Source organism: Paroedura picta, chromosome 1, assembly GCF_049243985.1.
Source record: "Paroedura picta isolate Pp20150507F chromosome 1, Ppicta_v3.0, whole genome shotgun sequence".
Taxonomy (NCBI): Eukaryota; Metazoa; Chordata; class Lepidosauria; order Squamata; family Gekkonidae; genus Paroedura; species Paroedura picta.
The window spans coordinates 147,543,689-147,564,138 of NC_135369.1; the positions used below are offsets into that span (position 1 = coordinate 147,543,689).

Sequence of the window (20,450 nt, forward strand, 5' to 3'; positions counted from 1 at the left end):
GACTAAACTGAAAATCTAATTTACTTGTTTCCTGTAACTCATAAATCACAGAGATGCTGAAGATATTTTTTTAGTTGGGAGCTTAATAAAAAAACTGTAGGAAAACTGAAGCTTTCAGATCTATCTCATTAGATCTTGAAAACTCATATTTTTTCCAGAAAGATCCATCTTTACTGCTTTTGGAACCTAGTGTGCAATACTAGATACATCAACAAAAAATGGCTTAAGAGCCACTGTTGAAATGAAAATAACATCTGATAGCATTGTTTTGAACAAATTTGTACTCAATTGTTCACCAAAATAACTCACACATCACAGATTGCTTCAGGGCAGTTTCATATATGTGTGAGTTTGTGTGTTGTCAAGTAGTTTCTAATTCATTGTCCCCCCTTGAATAAGCATTCTCCGAAATGTCTTGTAGTTAGCAGCCATTATCAGTATATGAATAAATTGGTGTATTGGTTAGGAGTACGGACTTCTAATCTGCCGAGCCGGGTTTGATTCTGCACTCCTCCACATGCAGCCAGCAGGGTGACCTTGGACTCGCTACAGCATAGATAAAGCTGTTCTGACCGAGAAATGATGTCAGGGCTCTCTCAGCCTCACCCACCTCACAGGGATTCTGTTTGAGACTCCTTCGGGTAGAGAAAAGCGGTATATAACAACCAACTCATCTTATTCTTCTATTTTTCTAGCTTGCCTTTCCAGTACTGATCAGGGTGGGTAAACAATATCATAAAAAACATCATAGACAGTTAAATTAAGCAGTATTAATCTAAATTCATCCAACCAATATTCCTGATGGGTTTGGACATCCAGGAGCTGATTTTTCCATCTCCCTGTAGTGAGGTGAGCATTTAGTGATGGTTATTTTGGGCCCCAACCATAAGCCTGGTGGAAATGCTCGATCTTGCATGCCCTGTAGAACTGAATAAGGACTCACAGGGCCTTGATCTCCTTCAGGAGCACATTCCACCAGGCTGAAAAGGCCCTGGTCTTGGCCAAGGCCAATCTGACCAATTGAGAGCCAGTTTGGTGTAGTGGTTAGGAGTGCGTACTTCTAACCTGGCATGCCAGGTTCAATTCTGTGCTCCCACACATACATCCAGCTGGGTGACCTTGGGCTCTCCACGGCACTGATAAAACTGTTCTGACCAAGCAGTCATATCAGCACTCTCTCAGCCTCACCCACCTCACAGGGTGTCTGTTGTGGGGAGAGGAATGGGAAGGCGACTGTAAGCCGCTTTGAGCCTTCTTCGGGTAGGGAAAAGCGGCATATAAGAACCAACTCTTCTTCTTCTTCTTCTTTGGGCCAGGATCCTGAGCAGGTGTTGTTCTGGACATCTTAACACTCTTGAGAAGAGATAGTCCCACAAATATGCTGGCCTCAGACCATTTAGGGCTTTGAAAGTTAATACCAAAACCTTGGATCTGATTCAGTCCCCAATCTGGAACCAATGTGGATGGGATGTCATATGTGACCACCATTAATTATCTGTAAGGACTTGAGCTGCTGCATTTTGGACCAGTTGGAATTTCCAGAACAGTCTCAAGGGCATAGAGTAAGTTACAGAAGTCTAGCCTAGTGATCACATGGATCACTCTGGCTAGGTCTATAACATGGAGGTAGGGTGCAAGCTAACTCCCCTGGTGCACGTGAAAAAAATGTTAGGTGGGCTACCTTCATGATTTGGGCCTCCAGAATAATATACAAGCTCCTGACAGAAGGTACCGGTGTTTACTGTCAAGCACTGATAGCCGTATCACCTCACTCTCAGCCAGAGGACCTTCAACGTAGCTGAATTCAACCTCAGCCAACTCTGCCTGAACCAGTCCACAATAGTCTCCAGAAACCTGGCCAGCCTATGTGGTGGTGTCAGTGGATCATCATCCATTAGCAGAAATAGCTGGGTGTTATCAGTGTACTGATAGCAACCCAATCTAAAACTCCAGCTCAGCGGAGCATTGGGTGTACATACATGTTAAATAACATCAGGGAAAGTATGGCCACCTGTGAGACTCCACAATTGAGGTCCCTATGACTGTACTTCCCCCTAATGCTACTCTCTGTCCCCAACTTTGGAGAAAGGATTCTAGCCATTTCAAGACTATGCCTCTAACCCTGTCTTTTTCATACTTTTGAATATGGATGAGCCCCTGAAATAGTTTTTCAGATTTCTAGGAGCCCCAGAAGCGGCCAGCTGACCACATCCCCAGAGGTGGCATCACTATCCATACCCTGAGTTATACTTTCTTTCCCCTGCCTTTACTACTACTATAGAGGTTCTCTCTCATGTAAGTCAGAAAGAAGAGTAGGAGTTGAGAAGACAGCCCAGACCCTACCATACCATGCACTTCAGAGCTCACACATGCCCCCATGGGTCCACAGGCCACTAATCAGGAATCCCTTATTTAATCTCTGTGTCAGCTAATCTGGAGTTCATGATCAATCATGCTGTCAGATCTAATAAAAACAGTAGTGCCAACCCACCTAAATCCAGCTTTCTCTAGAGATTGTTAGGGTGACTAGAGCCATCTCTACTCCATGGCCAGGTCAGATGCTAGACTGAAAGGATCAAGTATCAAAGTTTCCTCCCAAAGGCCCTGGAGTTATCTTCCTACTGCCCATTCAGTCACCTTGCCCAGAAACTCTAAATGCAGTAATTGGCTGTGGTCCCCCCCCCCCCGTAAAGGCCTTATTACTGCCATCAAGTTCAGCACTTTGTATAGTAATCAGACAATTGACAGAAGTCAAATAAAAAGTATAACAGCCAAAGCTTTTCCTCATTCTGCCCACAACAGTGGCCTTTAGAGGCTTATTGCCTTGTTTGTGCTACTGTCTATTCCCTACCACAGAAGACTACAAGCAGAAAGATAAGGCTGAATCCATCCAGCTTTCCCACTAATTTTAACCCTGCCCTCCTCCCTACTACTGCCCTTGTCCCAAATGGCTTTTGTAAATGTAGGTGCCATGATCTCCAGCATAGCCTTTTTGGGGTTCAAAGGGGATCCTTCCTACTCTTAGTGCTAACTGAAAAATCACGTAGATTTGACCCAGATGTAGCATATATGGCATGTCATATGTCACGGAAGTGCTGTTTTATTATATGTTGGATGATGGCTTTCCTATAAAGGTTGAACATTACTGGCTTGTATAAAGAAACACCCCTTACAAGATATCTGGTGGCGCTGGTGGGACATTATTGGTGTAGTGGTTAGGAGTGTGGACTTCTAATCTGGCGAGCTGGGCTTGATTCTGCACTTCCCCACATGCAACCAGCTGAGTGACCTTGGACTCACCACAGCACTGATAAAGCTGTTTTGACTGAGAAGTAATATTTGGGCTCTCTCAGCCTCACCCACCTCACAGGGTGTCTGTTCATTTCTTTTTTTTTTTTTTATAGAGAGTTTTTATTTTATTTTCCAGAGTTGAGGACAGTGAGATACATGCAATCTCCATTGTTAATACAGAAAAGGAGAGTTATGCTCTTCATTTAATACACTTGGTTCCCCATTTTAATCCCCTTTGTAAATAGTTCAGGTAAGGGCCCCATTGTTCTTGAAAGGCCTCTTCTATTCTTCCGTTAACTATAAGTGTCAGTTTGGCCATCTTGGCAAAATCAGCTAGTTTATTCAGCCAGTCTTCTGTCGAGGGTAGTTCTTGCGTTTTCCATTTCTTGGCCAATTCTAGTCTTGCTGCCGTCGTCGCATAGAAGAAGAAGCTCTGTATGTGGGTTGGGAAGCACTGTGGAAAAACATTTTGGTTCCCCGTTTCAATCTTAAAAACCCTCTTCTCTTCATTTAAGATTATAAGACTGGCTACAATATTATGGACTTTTACCCAAAGCTTATAGACTTTTTATAGACTTTTTCACGTTTGCACCACATTTAAAAAGAGAAGTCTACTTTGTTACCATCATTTCAGCATTTGTTTGCATAGTTTCTGATAGTTTTAACAATCATAAACAGTTTATACTTAACGTGGTCCTAAAGCCCTCCACATTTCCACTAGGGAAAGGGAAAAAGGAAAAAAAAACAAGCCTGCTTAGTTGTATGGAAAGAAGAGAAACAAATATATGTTTATGGGTTGCTAAGGTTATTAAGTTATATAAGTGTACATTGTTAATACCAGAAATAATAAAATGGAGTCTTCATTAATTAGTATAATAAATTCTTCGTTAGTTACATTTACACCTCCTCAATTAGGAACCTCCTTTTAGTTATGCTTTAAGTTTAGGCTGAAAGTCACTACAGAGATATGTTAGATAATTCAAATTCAGCTATCATAGGAAATCTAAAACCCCACACTATAATGTAAGCCCATTCCATTAGGTGTCTCCTTTTAATTATGCTTTAATTTTGGGCTGGTAGACACTACGAAATTAGATTTAATAATACAAATTCAGCTTACTTAGAAGATCTTAGACCCCAGATTAACTTCTTAACTGGTTATATTGCCTATATAGCTACGGAAAGGAGGGAAAAGAGAAAAAGAATGTCAACCACTGTGTTACATTTCCATTCCCCAAGCTTCTTAAGGGGGTCTCATATCGAGGCTTGTTACGTCTTGTGGCTCCCGTTGACTAATGTTCTGTCCTGTTGGTCTTTGGCTGGGAAAGTACAGTTGTAGTCTTCCCCTCGGAGTATACATCGATAAATCTTGAAGCAGTTGTACCTCCTGGACTCCAATATCAGTACAGATGTTTTTCCATGAAGCTCCTTTCAATCGATTGCTTTCACCGCAGATCCATATGTCTTTTAATTGATTCTTGTGTACTGTTGCTTTGGAGTGGCTGTATATCTTCTCAGGTAGGGTGTCCTTATCTGAGCTGCAAGACTCTGACATCCCCTTTTCCATCTCCATAATTTCAGATTCCTCTTCTGCTGGTAATTTTCCACCTTGTTTAGAGCTATCATCAGCCACTACTATTGGTTCATCATTCCTGTTAGAAACTTCTTCCTTAATGCCTTTAAACTCCATGAGCATATTTTTAAGCGAGCCATTTATAGATTCTTTCAGGTCTTGTGTTTGTTTCTCTAGAAGATATGCAAATTTTTTAAGCGAAAACATGTTCCAGGCTTGGAATTTTGTTAGACTTAATCAATTATGTATATGTTGTTTCCAAAATATATTTGCAATTTTGCAAATAACCAGTAGAGGTCCTACAGAGTCCTAACGAAAGCAACAGTCTGTTTTGATATTAAAGCAATGTCTCTGAAGCTTAGTTCTCGCGAGATTCCACGGCTCTAATCTCTCTTATCTCCGAAGACAAAAACAGATGCAATAAGAGCTGTTACTTATTAGTTTGAGTTAATTTAAGTCCTTCTTCTGCTTAGAAAAGAAAATTAGCCTGCCTCATAATGAGGTGGCATCAAGCAGAGCCAGAAACGAGGGAAAAAGTAGAGACGGAGAAGCGGAAGAGCACTTGCATCTCTGCGTTGATTAATGACTCAATATCTTGGAATTTGGCAGTGTCCACCCCCTCAGTTGTAATAAATCCTGTCACTCTAGCTTGTTTGGATTAGCGAAAGCAACTCTCCACGCCGAGAGTTCATTCCAGGGAAGAGGGTGCCGGGGGAAACCCCACTCACTGTTTGTAGGCTCGATCTGATGTCTGCCAGATGTTTTCACTCCGGAGTTGTGGTGAGTCGAAGGTCTTGCTGGGAGGTATCCAATTAGCTTTGTAGATTAAAATAAGCTTTGTAGATTGCAGAGTTGAAAAAGGAGGAAAAGGAGGAAAGGATATTAAAATGGCGGACGGCGCTTGCTGGACCCTGTGCACACTGAGCTTACGTTCCAGTGGGAGATTGATTTCCCTGCGGAACAGAGAGGCCCCAGAGATTCACAAGGAATTTCTGAGAGAATTGTGGGTGGGTTAGCGTACCCAAAACCCGATTCTGTCAATCACAGCAGCGATTGACCCTCAGTGGAACAGGAGCTCGAAGTATTCAAGCTATCCAAGTGCCATGGCTCCGCCTTCTCCTCACAGGGTGTCTGTTGTGAGGAGAGGAAAGGGAAGGCGACTGTAAGCTTCTTTGAGCCTCCTTCAAGTAGAGAAAAGTGGCATATAAGATCCAATTCTTCTTCATCTTCTTCTTCAACAGCATTTTCATCCAGTTGGAAAATGTATTCCCATCTCTGGGTGTAGTCTGGGGAACAAACCTGAGATATTTGTTTAGCATTTCATTATAATCATCTAGCATAGCGATCCCCAACCTATGGGCTACGGACCACATATGGTCCATGGACTAACTGGAGGTGGGCCGCGAAGGACGCCTTCTCCCCCCCCCCCGGCCCTTTACTTCATCCACGATCAGGCAGGCACACATGGGACTATCTCATTGCAGGGAAACAAGCTCATGGTTCCCATTGATTTGTCATTGTCATGAGTTAAAATTTCCATGAAAATAAAATGTTCCTTATGTTCATTGTTGAAGGGATATCTTATTTTGAAGGGATGTTTAAACATTACCATAGCGACCAGAGTCAGAGAGCATTAGGGCATTGGGCCTCAGTAAAATTGTCAAGCGTTGAGTGGTCCCCGGTGATAAAAAGGTTGGGGACCACTGATCTAGCACACACTCACTGCAAAAAGGAATGTTCAGGAAAGTGTTAGGTGTTTTCATAGAAGAATGTGTTACTTGCTACCTTCCCACCAGAAATAAATGTCACGAGAAGCCGCACAAAAATATTTGTCCCATTAACCCCATGGGTTTTTGACCTAATTTAGAATCCAACTGTGGCCTAATTACTAGGGATATCTAATCAAAATTCATAAATGAAGATCTAATCTATGCAACAAGCATTAGTAAATATCAGAAATGTGGTAATTCTGAACAAAATTATTTCTGACATAGGGCAATGGTCAGAAGCTTTCCAGTGTGATGATCTATTTTGGCACATTGCTCTCAGGTTTTGTCTTCCTGAACAACAGGAGGCTGGAAGGAAAGACTTACTTAGGACATTTGCACATAAAAAGTCTGTTGTCCACCCAGAAGAGTTAGCCTGTCTTCCTGCCAAAAAAGAAGCATTTGAGTTGGTGCTTTTCTGGTTAGTGTTGTTATTTTTTTACTCCGCTCAATGCACTTCCCCAGAATTTTGGAAGGTTTTCTGAGTCTATATAGCCCCAGGACCTGGCTGCTTTAGGTAGTTTGGTTCTTGCGGCTATAAATATGCTGTTCAGTCAGGATAAGACTTCTTGCAGACAGGCTAGAATGCATATTTTAAGTAGTTTGTTTAATTTTCATTTAGTTATTAATTGCTTAAATAGCGCACTGTCAGTGATGTTTCCAAGATAGAGCCCCCAACAATAAACATAAGTACTAAACCTAACAAGATGTGAGACAGATGATCAAATCACTTCTTTATAGAGAAGGGCTGTTTAGATTCTGACATCTGTTTAATATAAATTTCATAGGAGAGTGTTACGCAACTTTACCTTTTATTCATTATAACTGCCCCCCATTAGACTGACACTAATAAGGAAAAAGATAGTCCGACATTCAGATGTAAAGAAACTGAAGTCTGTCATACACCCATTCCAGTCTCAGTGTGTGGGCACTTCAGTTCTTCAGTTGCCACCTAAAACCCGGCTTTTTATGTATACTGGGTCTCTAGAGTCACTATCTCTGTGTATGTATAAAGGTCATAGTTTTCCAACTACAACTCACCTTTCTTTGTGTGTGTGTATGTGCAAGGAAGGACCAGTTCACGACTCTAAATTACTTGTGAATTTAGCCAGTTTATGCCCTCCCCAACATTTCCTGAAACTTTAATCTAGTTTGGTTTGGAGTTTGGGCCTATCAGTTGTGTCTATCAGTTGTAAGATGAATAAGATTATTCATTTTGCTTCCCCTTTCCAAGAAGGAGGAAGCAAAACAGACTGCTGAAATAGCTGCCAGCCATTTAAGCCTAGAAACTTGACAAGACCCATCAAGCTGTTAAGTTTAAATGGCTAGCAGCCATTAGAGAAATGGATGTCAGGCACACCTGTTGCTGTTAGGCTAAAATGGCTTGTTGCCATTTCAGCAGTCCATTTAGTTTTGCTACACTTTGAAGTGGTGAGGGGGGAATATGGAGGGTTTGATGATGGGCGGACCCATCAAACTGTCTATTTTACTTTCCTCCCACTTCTTACTAGGGAGAAAACAGATCATCTCAAACCAGCTAGTTCATCTTGGGGCCTTTGTTTTGTTGGGTTAGGGAGTTCAGCTTGGGAACAACTCAAAACCCAAACCAAAATTTTTAGTTCATGCCCATCACTAGTGCCGAGTGCTAGGCACGTGAGAGTGCCTGTAGTCTACTTTCTTTAACAGGAATGTCTTTGTTTACTATAAGCTAACAAACTGGAGCACACTGCAAGAGAAAATGACTTATACAAGAGGGTATAATGGATCTTCTAAGAAAAGAAAAGGAAATCTACCTTTTAAATTTCACTTTAACATTATAGATGTTTTCCTCAGCATCCCTCTTTTTGGACACATAATGGAGCAAACACTGATCCTGGCTCTCCACCTGATTGTAGTTCCAACCTTTTAAATCTTCCTGCCCAAGGTGGCTGGAAGTTTCTTAACCAATCCGGAGTTTGGAAGTTTCCCTGCATGGCCTCTAATCATTATATAGCTCACACCACATACCCTACAATACCCAGTTCTTGTTTTGGCAACTGGAATCCATCTTGGCTTTCCTGACAGTTTGAGCAAATGGTTATTTGTGGAAATGCATCTTTGCTTTGCTTTCACTTTGCACCATTTTGGTCCATCTTCCTGGGAAAGAATGATGTTACCAGAACATTTGGGACCCTCTTGGTGAGCATCTAAGCATCTTACATCTCTTGGGCATGATAGGGGCTATTTTACAATGAAATTACAGTCAGACCGGATAAACCATATCCCATCCCACATGTGACGCATGAAGCTTTTTTCTTCGGACAGCCTACGATACAGGAGATTATCTGCCATGGAATGTAAAAACCTAACTGAATCCCACTTAGTTCTCTAGCCAGTGCTCTCAATATTGTGTAAAAAAAAACCCCAACAACCTCCCATTTGAACATTCAAGAAGAACTCAGATACTTATTTTTGTGAGAGATTTAATTGCCTGTAAAACCAAGGCTATTTGCTCTATTCTTTCTAAAACTGGGGAGGGAGGCTCCCTTCGGTGATGTGTATACTCCTTAAGATCTTTGTTTTGTTAGAACATGAAAATGGGAAAGTTACAAACACAAATGTGAGTCCAATTCCAAGTGACAACAATAAAAGTCACAATTAGGTTAATTTTACCTCTGCCATAAAAAAAAAAAATTATCCCAGTCCCAATCAGTCCTTTTCAAACCTTTGTTAATTATATGGGATAGCCATAGAAATGGCTAGTCTATATTATTCTACATTGTAGCTTTCATTTTTTTTTTGTCCTCTGCTTATTACAATATAGACAAATATATTTGGGGATAAAATTGATCCTGAGGATGAGTCATTCCAGAGCCCCATTGCCCTCTGTATAAACATAAACATTAGTTTCCAAAGTCAGTCACATACCAGCATTTTGTAGATTGACAGTGAAATAAAATCCAAGGTGAATTCTATGCATATGAAGAACAGGCCTACGAAGAAAATGCCTGATTTGTTTCTCAGTGGCTGGGGAGATGACCATCCTCACTTCAGGGGAAGGGACATGGCTCAGTGACTGAGTATCTTCTTGGCATGCAGAAAGTCCTCATTTCAGTTCCTGGTATCTTCAGTTAAAACGATTGGGCAGGTGATGCAAAAGACCTTTGCTTGAGCCCCCGGGGTGCCACTTCCAGACCAGACAACAGTGATCTTGATAGACCAAAAGACTAAATGAGGATAAGTAACTTTCTGTGCTATACAATGAATGAAGCTGGGTTGGCAAAACCCAAAGACTGGAATAATGCCTTGTAACTACTTTCTATTGCAGTAATTTGATTTCATTTTAGAAACGAGGGTTTCTAAAATGAAAAAAAGAGAAGAAAAGAAATGACTGGGTTTTTATTTTTTAAAGAAATTTTACCAGAGAAGAAAAGTTCTATGCTGTGAGTCTTCAGGTGGGCGAAGTTTGCCTAGGATGCAATGTAGCCCGTGATAGACTACAGCTGCAGGAACTGATTTATGCTTGGAATGGGGTAAGCTTTGCCATTTCTTTTCTCTTCCAGGTTTTAACTGTGAATTCAGACCCTGTGAGGGTGGCAATCCATGTGAGAATGGAGCTGTGTGTCTAAAAGAGATGGATTTGGCTGCCTTCCCCCTTGGATTCCGGTGCCAGTGTGTGAAGGGCTTTGCGGGACCACGCTGCGAGATCAACATAGATGAATGCAGTTCCAGCCCCTGCCTCCATGGATATTGCTACGACGGTGTGTTTGTGGGTTGCCGTTCCTTTTCAGCAGCTGGATTTGATGTCACAAGTAAATTTGAATCATTTCAGGGAGATCAACAGATTAAGCAGTTAGCATGTGTGCCCTGGCTACCACTCTGCATCCTAATCCTGAAGGAAGGGAGTTTGCCAAACTGTCTCATTTCCTGGCACAAGGGTTTATGTTTCCAGAGGTCACAATTGCAGCTAATGAGAAATTCTAATGAGATTTTTTTTTGAGTTGTCTCTTCCAATGCTTCAATTAGCCCAAATGCTTTTTGCGCAATATATTTGACGATGGTTAATTTTCAGGTGCTAAAAAAGAAGCTCCTCTGAGCAATGAGGCAGTATTTGCAAGGAGTTTAACAAATACCTATGAATATTGCATTTAATGAGATCATACTGATGAAAGAATGCCTGTTGATGGGGGCCAACATGATTAACTTTTAACTCTTTTTGTGCCTGCCAGACTAGATCTTTTAAAGAAGGCAGCAAAAACTAATATTTGCAGAAGCTACTTTTTACAACTTGGCTGTCAGGATAACCTTGGGGAGCCCAAGCACTCAAAGCAGAGATGTTGCAGTGTTTGCAAAAAAGAAAGGCAATTAACATTCAAAGTTACCTTGTTTGCAATGCCTCTTTGTGTCTAGTCAAAGCAGCTCAGTTCATCACCTTGACAATTGGTTCACAGTTTAAAATGATCAGCATTTTGAGCAGTTTTTGTGCCTCTACAGTGGCAAGATTCAGCGTGCCTGACCAATAGCTGCTGTTCATACACATTTGCAATTCTTGATTTGCTTGGATTACGTATGCCCAGGGTCATAATCACTGGAATGATTGAGTCTCCTCGCTCTGTCAAAAATTTCATTTTCATCATTAGTAGGCAAGGACAAAAGTGTCTTGTTCAAAGTAGTTTTACAGTTCTCTGATACCTTTAAAATGGCCAAATGATTTTTTCACATGAAGTATTCCAGTTCCGAGTTGAACTCTGGATCTGGCAGGTAGTTTTATGCTGATTGGTAGCAGCTCTCCAGAGTCTTAGGTGGAGGTTTCTCATATCACTTGCTGTCTGATCTTCTTAAGTGGAGATGCCCAGGATTGAACCTGGGACCTTCTGCATCTAAAGTAGATGTTTTACCACTGAGTCACAGCCCCTCCCTCGATCCACATGCAGGTTGGAACAAAGTAAAAGGGTTCTGAAAATTTTAGTCCTGCAATTATCAATAGGATCAAACCACTTTTTGATCGGAGTTTTTCAAAGGATAGTGGATATTTGGGCAGCACTGATATGTTTATTTTAAAGAGATTTGGGAGGGGCCATGAGTCAGTGAAAGAACCTTTGTCTTTCATGCACAAGGTCCCAGGTTCAGTCCCCAGAATCTCCAGTTTAAAGGATCAGGCAGTAGGAGATCTGAAAGACCTTTCCCTGACACTCGGGAGAGCTGCTGCTGATCTGCGTAAACCAGGGGTAGTCAAACTGTGGCTGTCCAGATGTCCATGGACTACAGTTCCCAGGAGCCCCTGCCAGCGAATGCTGGCAGGGGCTTCTGGGAATTGTAGTCCATGGACATCTGGAGGGCCGCAGTTTGACTACCCCTGCTGTAAACAGTACTGAAATTAATAGATTTGTGGTCTAATTCAGGATAAGACAGCTTCAAATGTATTCAAATTAGTGCTTTGAAGGGTGATATTTACATCTCAGAATCTTCCAGGACACCACCCCAGATGTATTTTAAGTGGTAACGAGGCTTGAAATTTGGAGTACTGTTGGTTAAGCTTTGTTGCAATGGATCTTATTATCCATCCATGACAGGTTGTGTCATGACCCATAAGCAAATGCAGTTCCTCTCCTTGCATTTGGTAAACAGAGTAGCCACATTGTTTTGCACCAATATTGAAACTCAGTTTTGATTATATTCCTTTTGTGGAAAACAAATTACAACTAAAAACAATAAAAGAGTCGCAGCGTTAGTCAACTGCAGCAAAATATCAAAGAGACTTGTGAGCTGATGTTGATTTTGGCAGGTACATGAAGTTGCTGGCAGTGCATTCCCCACGGAAACCAGTGGAAGCCTGTGAAAGTGAAATGCTTTTTTTTTAAAAGAAAAAAGCTGAAAGAAAAATAAAGAAACAGTAACATATTTGCATCTTTCTAGTGGTTTCAGGCAAACATCTTGTGAAGATGGTACAGTGTAATGTAAATAGCAGACCTGTATGAATGAGGGAGGCAGTGTGCATGTTTAATGCTTAGCAGAGTAAAGATACTGGGTCAAGTGAAGCCATTGTGGCCAAGTAAATGAAGTTCAATCTTGCAGAGAAGATACTGGAGTGGCCCCTTGCCATTCTCATGGGAGCTGTTCCTGGAATCACTGCAGATACTGGGAGGCAGGGCTGTGCTGGTTCCAAAATGCTCTTCAGTTTTGTTTTTTTTTGTTTTTTTTGGGGGGGGGTTGAAAACAGAACAATGAGATATGCACATAACCAATAGGAAACAGTGAAGACTTGAAACGTCTGTTGATAATGTTTAAATCAGAAAGTCCCAAATTAGGAGGATCACAGCTGAACATCAAGGAGACAGAAGTAACATTTAATTTAAAAATATGATTTTAAGATTGACAATGAAGAAATGAAAATTGTTAAAGATTCTCTACTGCTTGGCTCAGTCATCAGCCAAAAGCAAGACTGAAGCCAAGAAATCAAAAGGGAATTGAGACTTGGAAGAGCAGCTATGAAGGACCTAGATAGGATCCTTAAGAGTAAGGAAGTATGTACAGAGACCAAGATCAAGACAGATCATACCTTGGTACAAGACTCAATGGAAAATACAATAATGCTAGGAAAAGTGTCAGACAGTCAGAAAAGAGGACCAAATATGATATGGATGAATGCAATAAACAAAGCCAGTTTGCATGACCTGAGCAAGGCTGTGAATGATAGGACATCTGGGGAGCATTAATTTACAGGGTCACCATAAGTCAAAAGCAGGTTGTAGCATATCACACACACAAAAAGTAGAAGCTGCTACAGGTCTAGATCTAAGGTCCACAGGAAACTCTGCAGGATTTTTCCTAAGAGGACAAGTAACTGATCTTTTACATCTTCTGCTTCAAATAGGAAAACAGGCAAAACCTCCATCCACCCAGTTCTCAAGAATCAGTGCCCACAGCACAGGAATGCCAATGCCCTGCTGGGTCAGAAATCTTTGGTGCCACACCACTCAAATATTCATTGCAATGACAGAAGGGGGATAATCTGATGAGGCACCCTTTGGAGAAGACTATTGTAACATGTCTTTTTGCTCAAGAAATTTTTCCAAAGATTCTCTACAAGGTATTAGAAATGCTGGACATTTCAAACAAACAACAGGAATCCCCTCCCACTGAGGATGAACTTCAGTGGATTCACCTCCGCAAAAGATTGGTATATGCAGGTACACCTGGATACCAATATCGGTAATGGTATTTGGACTGGCAAGATTCAGGAAAGTCAAGTCTTTCATCAGAGAACTGAGATGATTCAAAAATAAATCTGCTATGGAGGGAGGAGGAAAGAAGACTACCTTGGCCAGATTAATATACCAGGTGTTGTTTCCAACATTTCTCCTTGGGTAAAGCTGAGCCTGCAAACCATTCAGAAAGTCTTAGATAGGAAGGCAAAAGTAGTTCTAATCACACCCTTTCGGCTGCAGAGTCATTGATTCCAGAGTTTGATATGGTGCCTGTCACAGACACATTGGTGTCTAATATACCTAACCAGATCTACTGATTCAAGGACCACCATATCACCATATCTACTAAACTGGATGGATTTTTTTTTTACTTCATGAAATTTTGTTTAGCATGGATTGGAAGAGAAACCTTTGAAAGTGAGTGCAAGTGAATATATTCAGCAACAAGCACTGCACTATTTGACATCATTTGTAGTGTGGGAATGTATGCTGCAAATTCAGCTTTAAGAATCCATCCAAATTAAAACAAAAACAAAAATTCTGAAGTTTGATTCTCAAGTTAAAAGGAAGAGAAAGTGTTCTCTTTCAGGTGCTGCTTCAGACTGTGATTTAAGAAAAATCCAAGTGCCTCAGATTAGTTGGAGAAAAAAAAATACGACTGGAACTAAAGGGCTCCAAGCATTTAATGAGAGTAATAGCAGTTACATCTGCAGAGCCTGACTGACAGCATAGATTACATGGCAAATCTTGGAGATAATGAGGAACCCAGGGACCTGTGTGAGCCTATAATAAATCCATGCCTGTAAGAACTGCAATCATCGCTGTCACTGGGTCCCTTGTATAGATGTAACTCTCCGAAGATGCTTCCTTTTTACATCACTAATGATGAAAAAGAGGGAAGGACTGATTGTTAGCTCAGGAGACTTGGAATGGAACTTGGAAGCACACAAGAGTAGCTGATAAAGACTTGTAGACTTCAGCTCTTGAACATCTTTTTAATAAAGGGGTACAATGTAAACTATGCCACACTAGAAAATAAATGTTTATTTCTGTCTCTTTCTTTTTGAAATAATGTGAAAATGCCTAGGGTGCCTTTGTCTTTCCCCTCATATATCCCTGTCTTTCTGGTTGAAGGGGGTAGCTCCTTAACAAGCAGAAAATAACTTTGCTTCTTCTAAGCTGCAAAGGATCAGTGACTTTATGATTTATTTACACTCTTTATAGCCTGTCTTACTCACTAAGATGTAAGGTGGATTACACAGTGCAATCAGTAGGACTGGATATCTAATAAACCATGTGATAGGACTAGGATTGCAGAAATCTGAAACAAAACATGTATTAAAAATAATAGACAAGTGATATCACATGAATAGAAATACAGTGTAGTGACAGCAAGATTAAACTTACAGCAACATACATGTGATACAAGTAGCGTAGTCCACAGTGTCTTTCCCTTTATTAAAATATCTTAATGAGCCATTATGTTATAATATACTCCCATTACCTCTTTAAATACAGCCTCCTGAAAAAATATGAAAAATTACTTGGGGGGGGGGCTGAATGACTGGAGAATGGGACCATTCCTGTCCCCATACAAGTTATTTCACAAGGTGAGGTCACTATAGATAATGCACGTGTACAGAAATCTACTTGGCTGTGGTACCTGCAGAAGACCTTCTGGCAATAAGCAAAGCTTATGTATGGCAGAACATACAAGGAGAGATCATCATGAATATTGGAGGTTCCAGGGCCATGAATGACAGCCAGTACCTTGAACTGAAGCTGGTAACTGATGGGTATCCAATGAAGTGATTGCACAATGCTATGTTCCACCTATTTCATGATAATAACCAAGCTGTGGTGTTCTGTACCAAATGGAGTCTCCAACTTGACTTGAAGGGGAGAGTACATTTCAGTAGTCTATTCCTGATGATACTGTGGCATGGATCCGGGTAGCCACACTGGCAAAGTCAAGTTAATGGCCCATCTTCCACGATAAACTAAGTTGGACGTAGGGTTGGGCGCTCTGGTGCTCTGCACCTGCGTTTGTGTGCCCACAGGTGTGCCAATGCCTGCACCTTCCCTCCCCCCCCCCCCCCCCCGTGGCACAGCACTGGCTGCGTTGGGAGTGACTGGCCACTTTGGGCGCTGAAGCACCCAAACCTAGTTGGAAGAGAACATTCTTTTGCAGTTATATTAACACTAGTATCAAAGCCCATTTTAAAAATGGGCTTTGAAAGGGGCGGCAGGCAGGAGAGCATGAGAGGGTGGCTGTGGCTCCCTTTGATCCACAAAGCGAGCTAAAGGGAATAGAAAGCCCCCCCCTCCTCGCTGGTAGTGCTGCTGTGGGAGGCTCCCTTTTGGCCTGGCAAGCACTCTTGCTGCAGCGAGAGTGCTTCCCAGGCTAAAGGGAGTGGAAAGCCCCCCCCCCCCGTGACAGGGCTTTGCAGCCCACAGGGAGACTCCAAACTCCTCCTCCCGGCTCCCTCTCAGCAGAAGTGTACCTGCAGGCCACAAAGCCCTGTCCCTGCCTCTCTCCTTGTGGGCGACAATGGAGGCTGCAGCCACAAGGCTTCTAGCAGGCAAGGAGGGAGGGTGGGAGCTGGAGGCGGAGGGCCAATCAGGGTGGACCTGGACAGACAGGGCCCTGGACAGTCTCCTCCCAGGAGGCTGTTTCCCAAATAAGAAAGCGGAATAGTGTTAAGGATGTCTCTCCAGCAGAAATGCTTAGTCCAGTATAACCCAGAAGCTCTTAACCAAGTCAGCAAGGGTGTGCTGAACACCATCAAAAAGGGGAAGCCTGATGGCCCTCAAGACTTCAGGCTTTCCAGTCAATGTTACTCCTGTCTTGTTGGGGTTCCATTAGAATTTGTTTAGTCTCAGCTGTAAAGGCAGTCATGCAGTGTTTTCTCTCTGCCATTTTATCTCCAAAACCACACTACAAGGTCAGTTAGGCCGAGACAGTAACTTATCCAAGGTCACCCAATAATTATTTTAGTATTACTTATTTTGCTGTACCAATTACAGTATAACTCTACACAAATGTGATACTTCAAAAGTGACTCTTTTTTTTTTTTAACCATTGCAGTTGTAGATGGCTTCTACTGTCTGTGCAATCCTGGCTATGCAGGGCAAAAATGTGACCAAGACATTGATGACTGCATCATTAATGCATGCAAACACAATTCAACATGCGTGGATCTTCATCTGGTTAGTACACATTTCATTGTTGGTGGCTTTTTTAGGATTGGTGTTTTGCTGATATTCTGTGCAGAAAACAAAAATTAAACTTTTCCCCCCAAAGGGCAGCAAAGCACAAAAGTCCAGTAGCACCTTGTTAAAGACTAAAGAAATTGTGGCAGGGTATGAGCTTTCACGAGTCACTGCTCACTCCTCACCACTGCTGCAGACAGACTACATGACTACTCAGCTTGATCTGTTTCCACACAGGAAAAGGGAAAACCCAACTTTCTTATGTTTCAGTTGAAGACTTGTTATCTCTCTCTTGATTATCCAGATCACTCAGTTAATCAGCATTGCACAGATGGCGCGTTCCTCCCTATCAGCCAATATGCTCCTGCATCTTCAGGTGTACATACATCCCAGTCCTGCCTCTCCATGTGGACAGATTGATGCCTCCTGCTCAGGGATTCCCAACTAGGGCTCCATGAGAGCTACCAAGGGGCTCCCAGGCCTTTCCCCCTGTATCCTACCTTAATGAACTCGGCCGCAAGTTATTCCCAGCATTGCCATGAAAGTAATGAACCAGATGCTTACATTGACCCTGAGGTGGCATTCTCACATGGTTACTGAGCCTGGAAAAGGGGATGGAGCCTGGATACCTACTTCTGCATCAAATTGCCTCCCTTCTTCCCTCTCAATCCTCCTTATTTGTGGCAGGGAGGTAAAGCCAGCTGACATCACTTCTGGCCCAGTTTCAGGGCTCCTCAAAGCCTGACGAATATTTCAGGGTCTCCTCCATGGTCAAAAGGCTGCTCTACCTATTGCTGGGCTTCTGAGAGCTAAATAGAACAGTTCCATGGGCCAAGGAGAAGGGTCCTGCCAGGCATGCGGGTTGTCACGAAAGCTATCACCAAGGCATTCTCAGTGAGCTGGGGTTTAGTAGCTGCAGATTCCTCTAGATAGGGGGTGAAACAAAGCAAAAAGTGTGAGGATCTGGCACATTTGATTAATTGCAGCCTCCATTCCCCATGAGTGCCAAACAACAAAGCTTTTATTGTACTGTACTTTTGCATCTAGAAGGAAATTGTGATGGGAATGTGGGCTGTTGTATTGACAACTTTTTAAAATGAATAAGTGCAAAAAATATCTCTGCTGAAATTAAAAGCTGTATTGTTGATTTCATTTTAATTAAGCAATAACTGCAGTTCCTGTCTTGGGGAAGGAACAAACTGGTGGGCATAGTTTATACAAAGGAATGAGAGGTAGCTTGTCTTTTAAAAATTGCAGGTTTCTAATTTGAAGTCACTTCGTACGAATCAGTCACTCAAACATATTTTATATCACCCTTTCTTAACATTTTTACCATTCAAAAACATCTGAAATGTTCTTCAGGCTTTGAGAAACCCCAGGAGTGGTGTGATTGTACAGAATATGGTTGGGAAGCATAGCTGTATACATGCTCACCCAGAGCTCCTCCCTTCCCACCCCCTCTAGACCCATCATTGGCCATTTTTGGAGGGGAGGGGGGAATGGGTCAAAATTACCATATCACCCAATAAATTTTTATCAAATTTTTAAACTATATAAAACATTAACTAACTCTCCTAGCTATTCTGAGCCATCAAGAAACCCCCGACTTTCAAGAAACCCTGGTTGGGAATCCTGATTTAGATGCCAACTGTAAACAATTATTAATAGCATTAAATATGTATTGAAACTGGCAGCCAAAAGTATCAAACTATTAAAATCATACAGCACCATGAAGACTTGTGAACACAATTTGAGTCCAACCTACTGAGGCCAATTGCCTCTCTCACTCAGCACTGCTGGCCTGTCCCACACTGGCTATGTGAGATGCAAGCTGTTAAACAGTAAAACTTCTACTGTCAGTACCATATTTCTCACCGGAGTAGGAAAGGGGCTGTGGCTTAGAGGGAAAGCATCTGCTTTGTACACAGAAGGTTCCAGGCTCAATCTCCAGCATCTCCATTTGAAAGACTGAGTCCCTGGAGAGCCACTGCTAGTCAGAGCAGAACATACTGACCTCAATAATGGACATACAAAGACTTTGGAATTGATGTATGGCACACTTGCCCCCAAAATCTAGCTGGCATTGCTTCAAAGTGACTCTTTCAGTCCTGCTTTGTCTTTCTCCTGTTTGGGGAAAATGCACCAGTAAAAGAACACATAAAAAGAAAAAAGTAAAAAGCAGGACAAATTACTGCCTTGACTAGTGCCTTGGGAGTCACTCTGCTCATGATCTCAGCTTTCTTCAGCAACTAAATCCTGTCATAAAAAGGCTAATTCACTTGCATTTACAGCATCATATTTTAGATTTGTTTTCTTCATATGTCTTGAGAGTTTTGTTACCATCACTCAAGTCTATCCGTTTTCCTCCTCCAGTAATTTGTCATTTCCCCTGTCAGAAACGTATACCATTTTGTTTTAAATGGACTGTGACATAGTTAGCAAATCAATAAAATCCCCGCTGGGTCATCGTTCCTCAAAAAGCCAGGCGGGGGGGATACCTTCCTGAGGAGAATCCATTTACTGTAGAAATAAATGTATGCCTTTACACACAGATTATTTAGTTTTGTTGGGAATGTGTGTTTTCTTTAGCCTTAAGATTGAACCAGTATGGTTGATTTGCATCAAATACATCCATTGTGTATTTCCTGTAGTGTAACATCACACATTGTGCCACAAAGACTGGTTTAATATAATAAGCATGGTCAAAATGGTATTCACTTTTGTTCTTATTTTTTTGGCTATTTGGTATATACAGGATTCAAGTATGGGTGGGGTATATATTCACATAGGAGCTAAGTGCAGCTAAAAGCAACAGGAGGCCATCTCTGAGGTCCACTTCAAGCAGAACACATTTCTTATTTAATTGTTACTTCTAGATAAGGTGATGTGCATTCAATATAAAATAAAAGCAAGTTTACTGTGCCTTGGGTACATTTGGAATGGGATTTTACTGACATGATTCAAGTGTAAAGAACTTCTGTTCTGGAATCTGCTTGGTAAGAGATCTCCAATCTATTGCAGCCTGTGGGTTCCTTGGAATTTTGAGTAGAGGTACTGAGTACTACCCCAAAATGGCTGCCAGGGGAAATGGAGCAAAAGCCCAAATGGCTGTTGCTGGAGATAGAGACAAATGCAAAACCTGCTTCCTTGCTTTGCAAAGATTCACATGTTGGCCACACTGACTAAGTGAAGCTGCCTTATTCATGATCTGACCATTTGGGGGTACTTTGGGATTTACTGTTTCTTTCTCCTAGTGTTTCTTTCCTCTTTTATCTGAGGGGCAGCATTGTTTTCCTTTTCTTCTTTGGGTTGTGTTTCTTTTAAAAGTTGATTTTTACAGTTCTTTCTTTCAGTGTTCAGTTTTACAGTTCTTTATTTCAGTGTTTTGTTCGGGGGGGGGGCACTGTATTTGTAGTTAGA

The 20,450-nt window shown here is 41.8% G+C and overlaps 1 protein-coding gene across 1 annotated transcript in view; it reads left to right on the plus strand.

The window, feature by feature from the left end:
* Positions 1-20,450, plus strand: part of LOC143822494 (protein eyes shut homolog) — a 672,231-nt gene that overhangs the window by 22,962 nt on the left and 628,819 nt on the right. The window contains exons 4-5 of the mRNA XM_077307707.1: positions 10,173-10,370; positions 16,906-17,027. Of these exons, the coding sequence (XP_077163822.1) occupies positions 10,173-10,370; positions 16,906-17,027 (320 nt within the window). The remainder of the gene's footprint in view (positions 1-10,172; positions 10,371-16,905; positions 17,028-20,450) is intronic.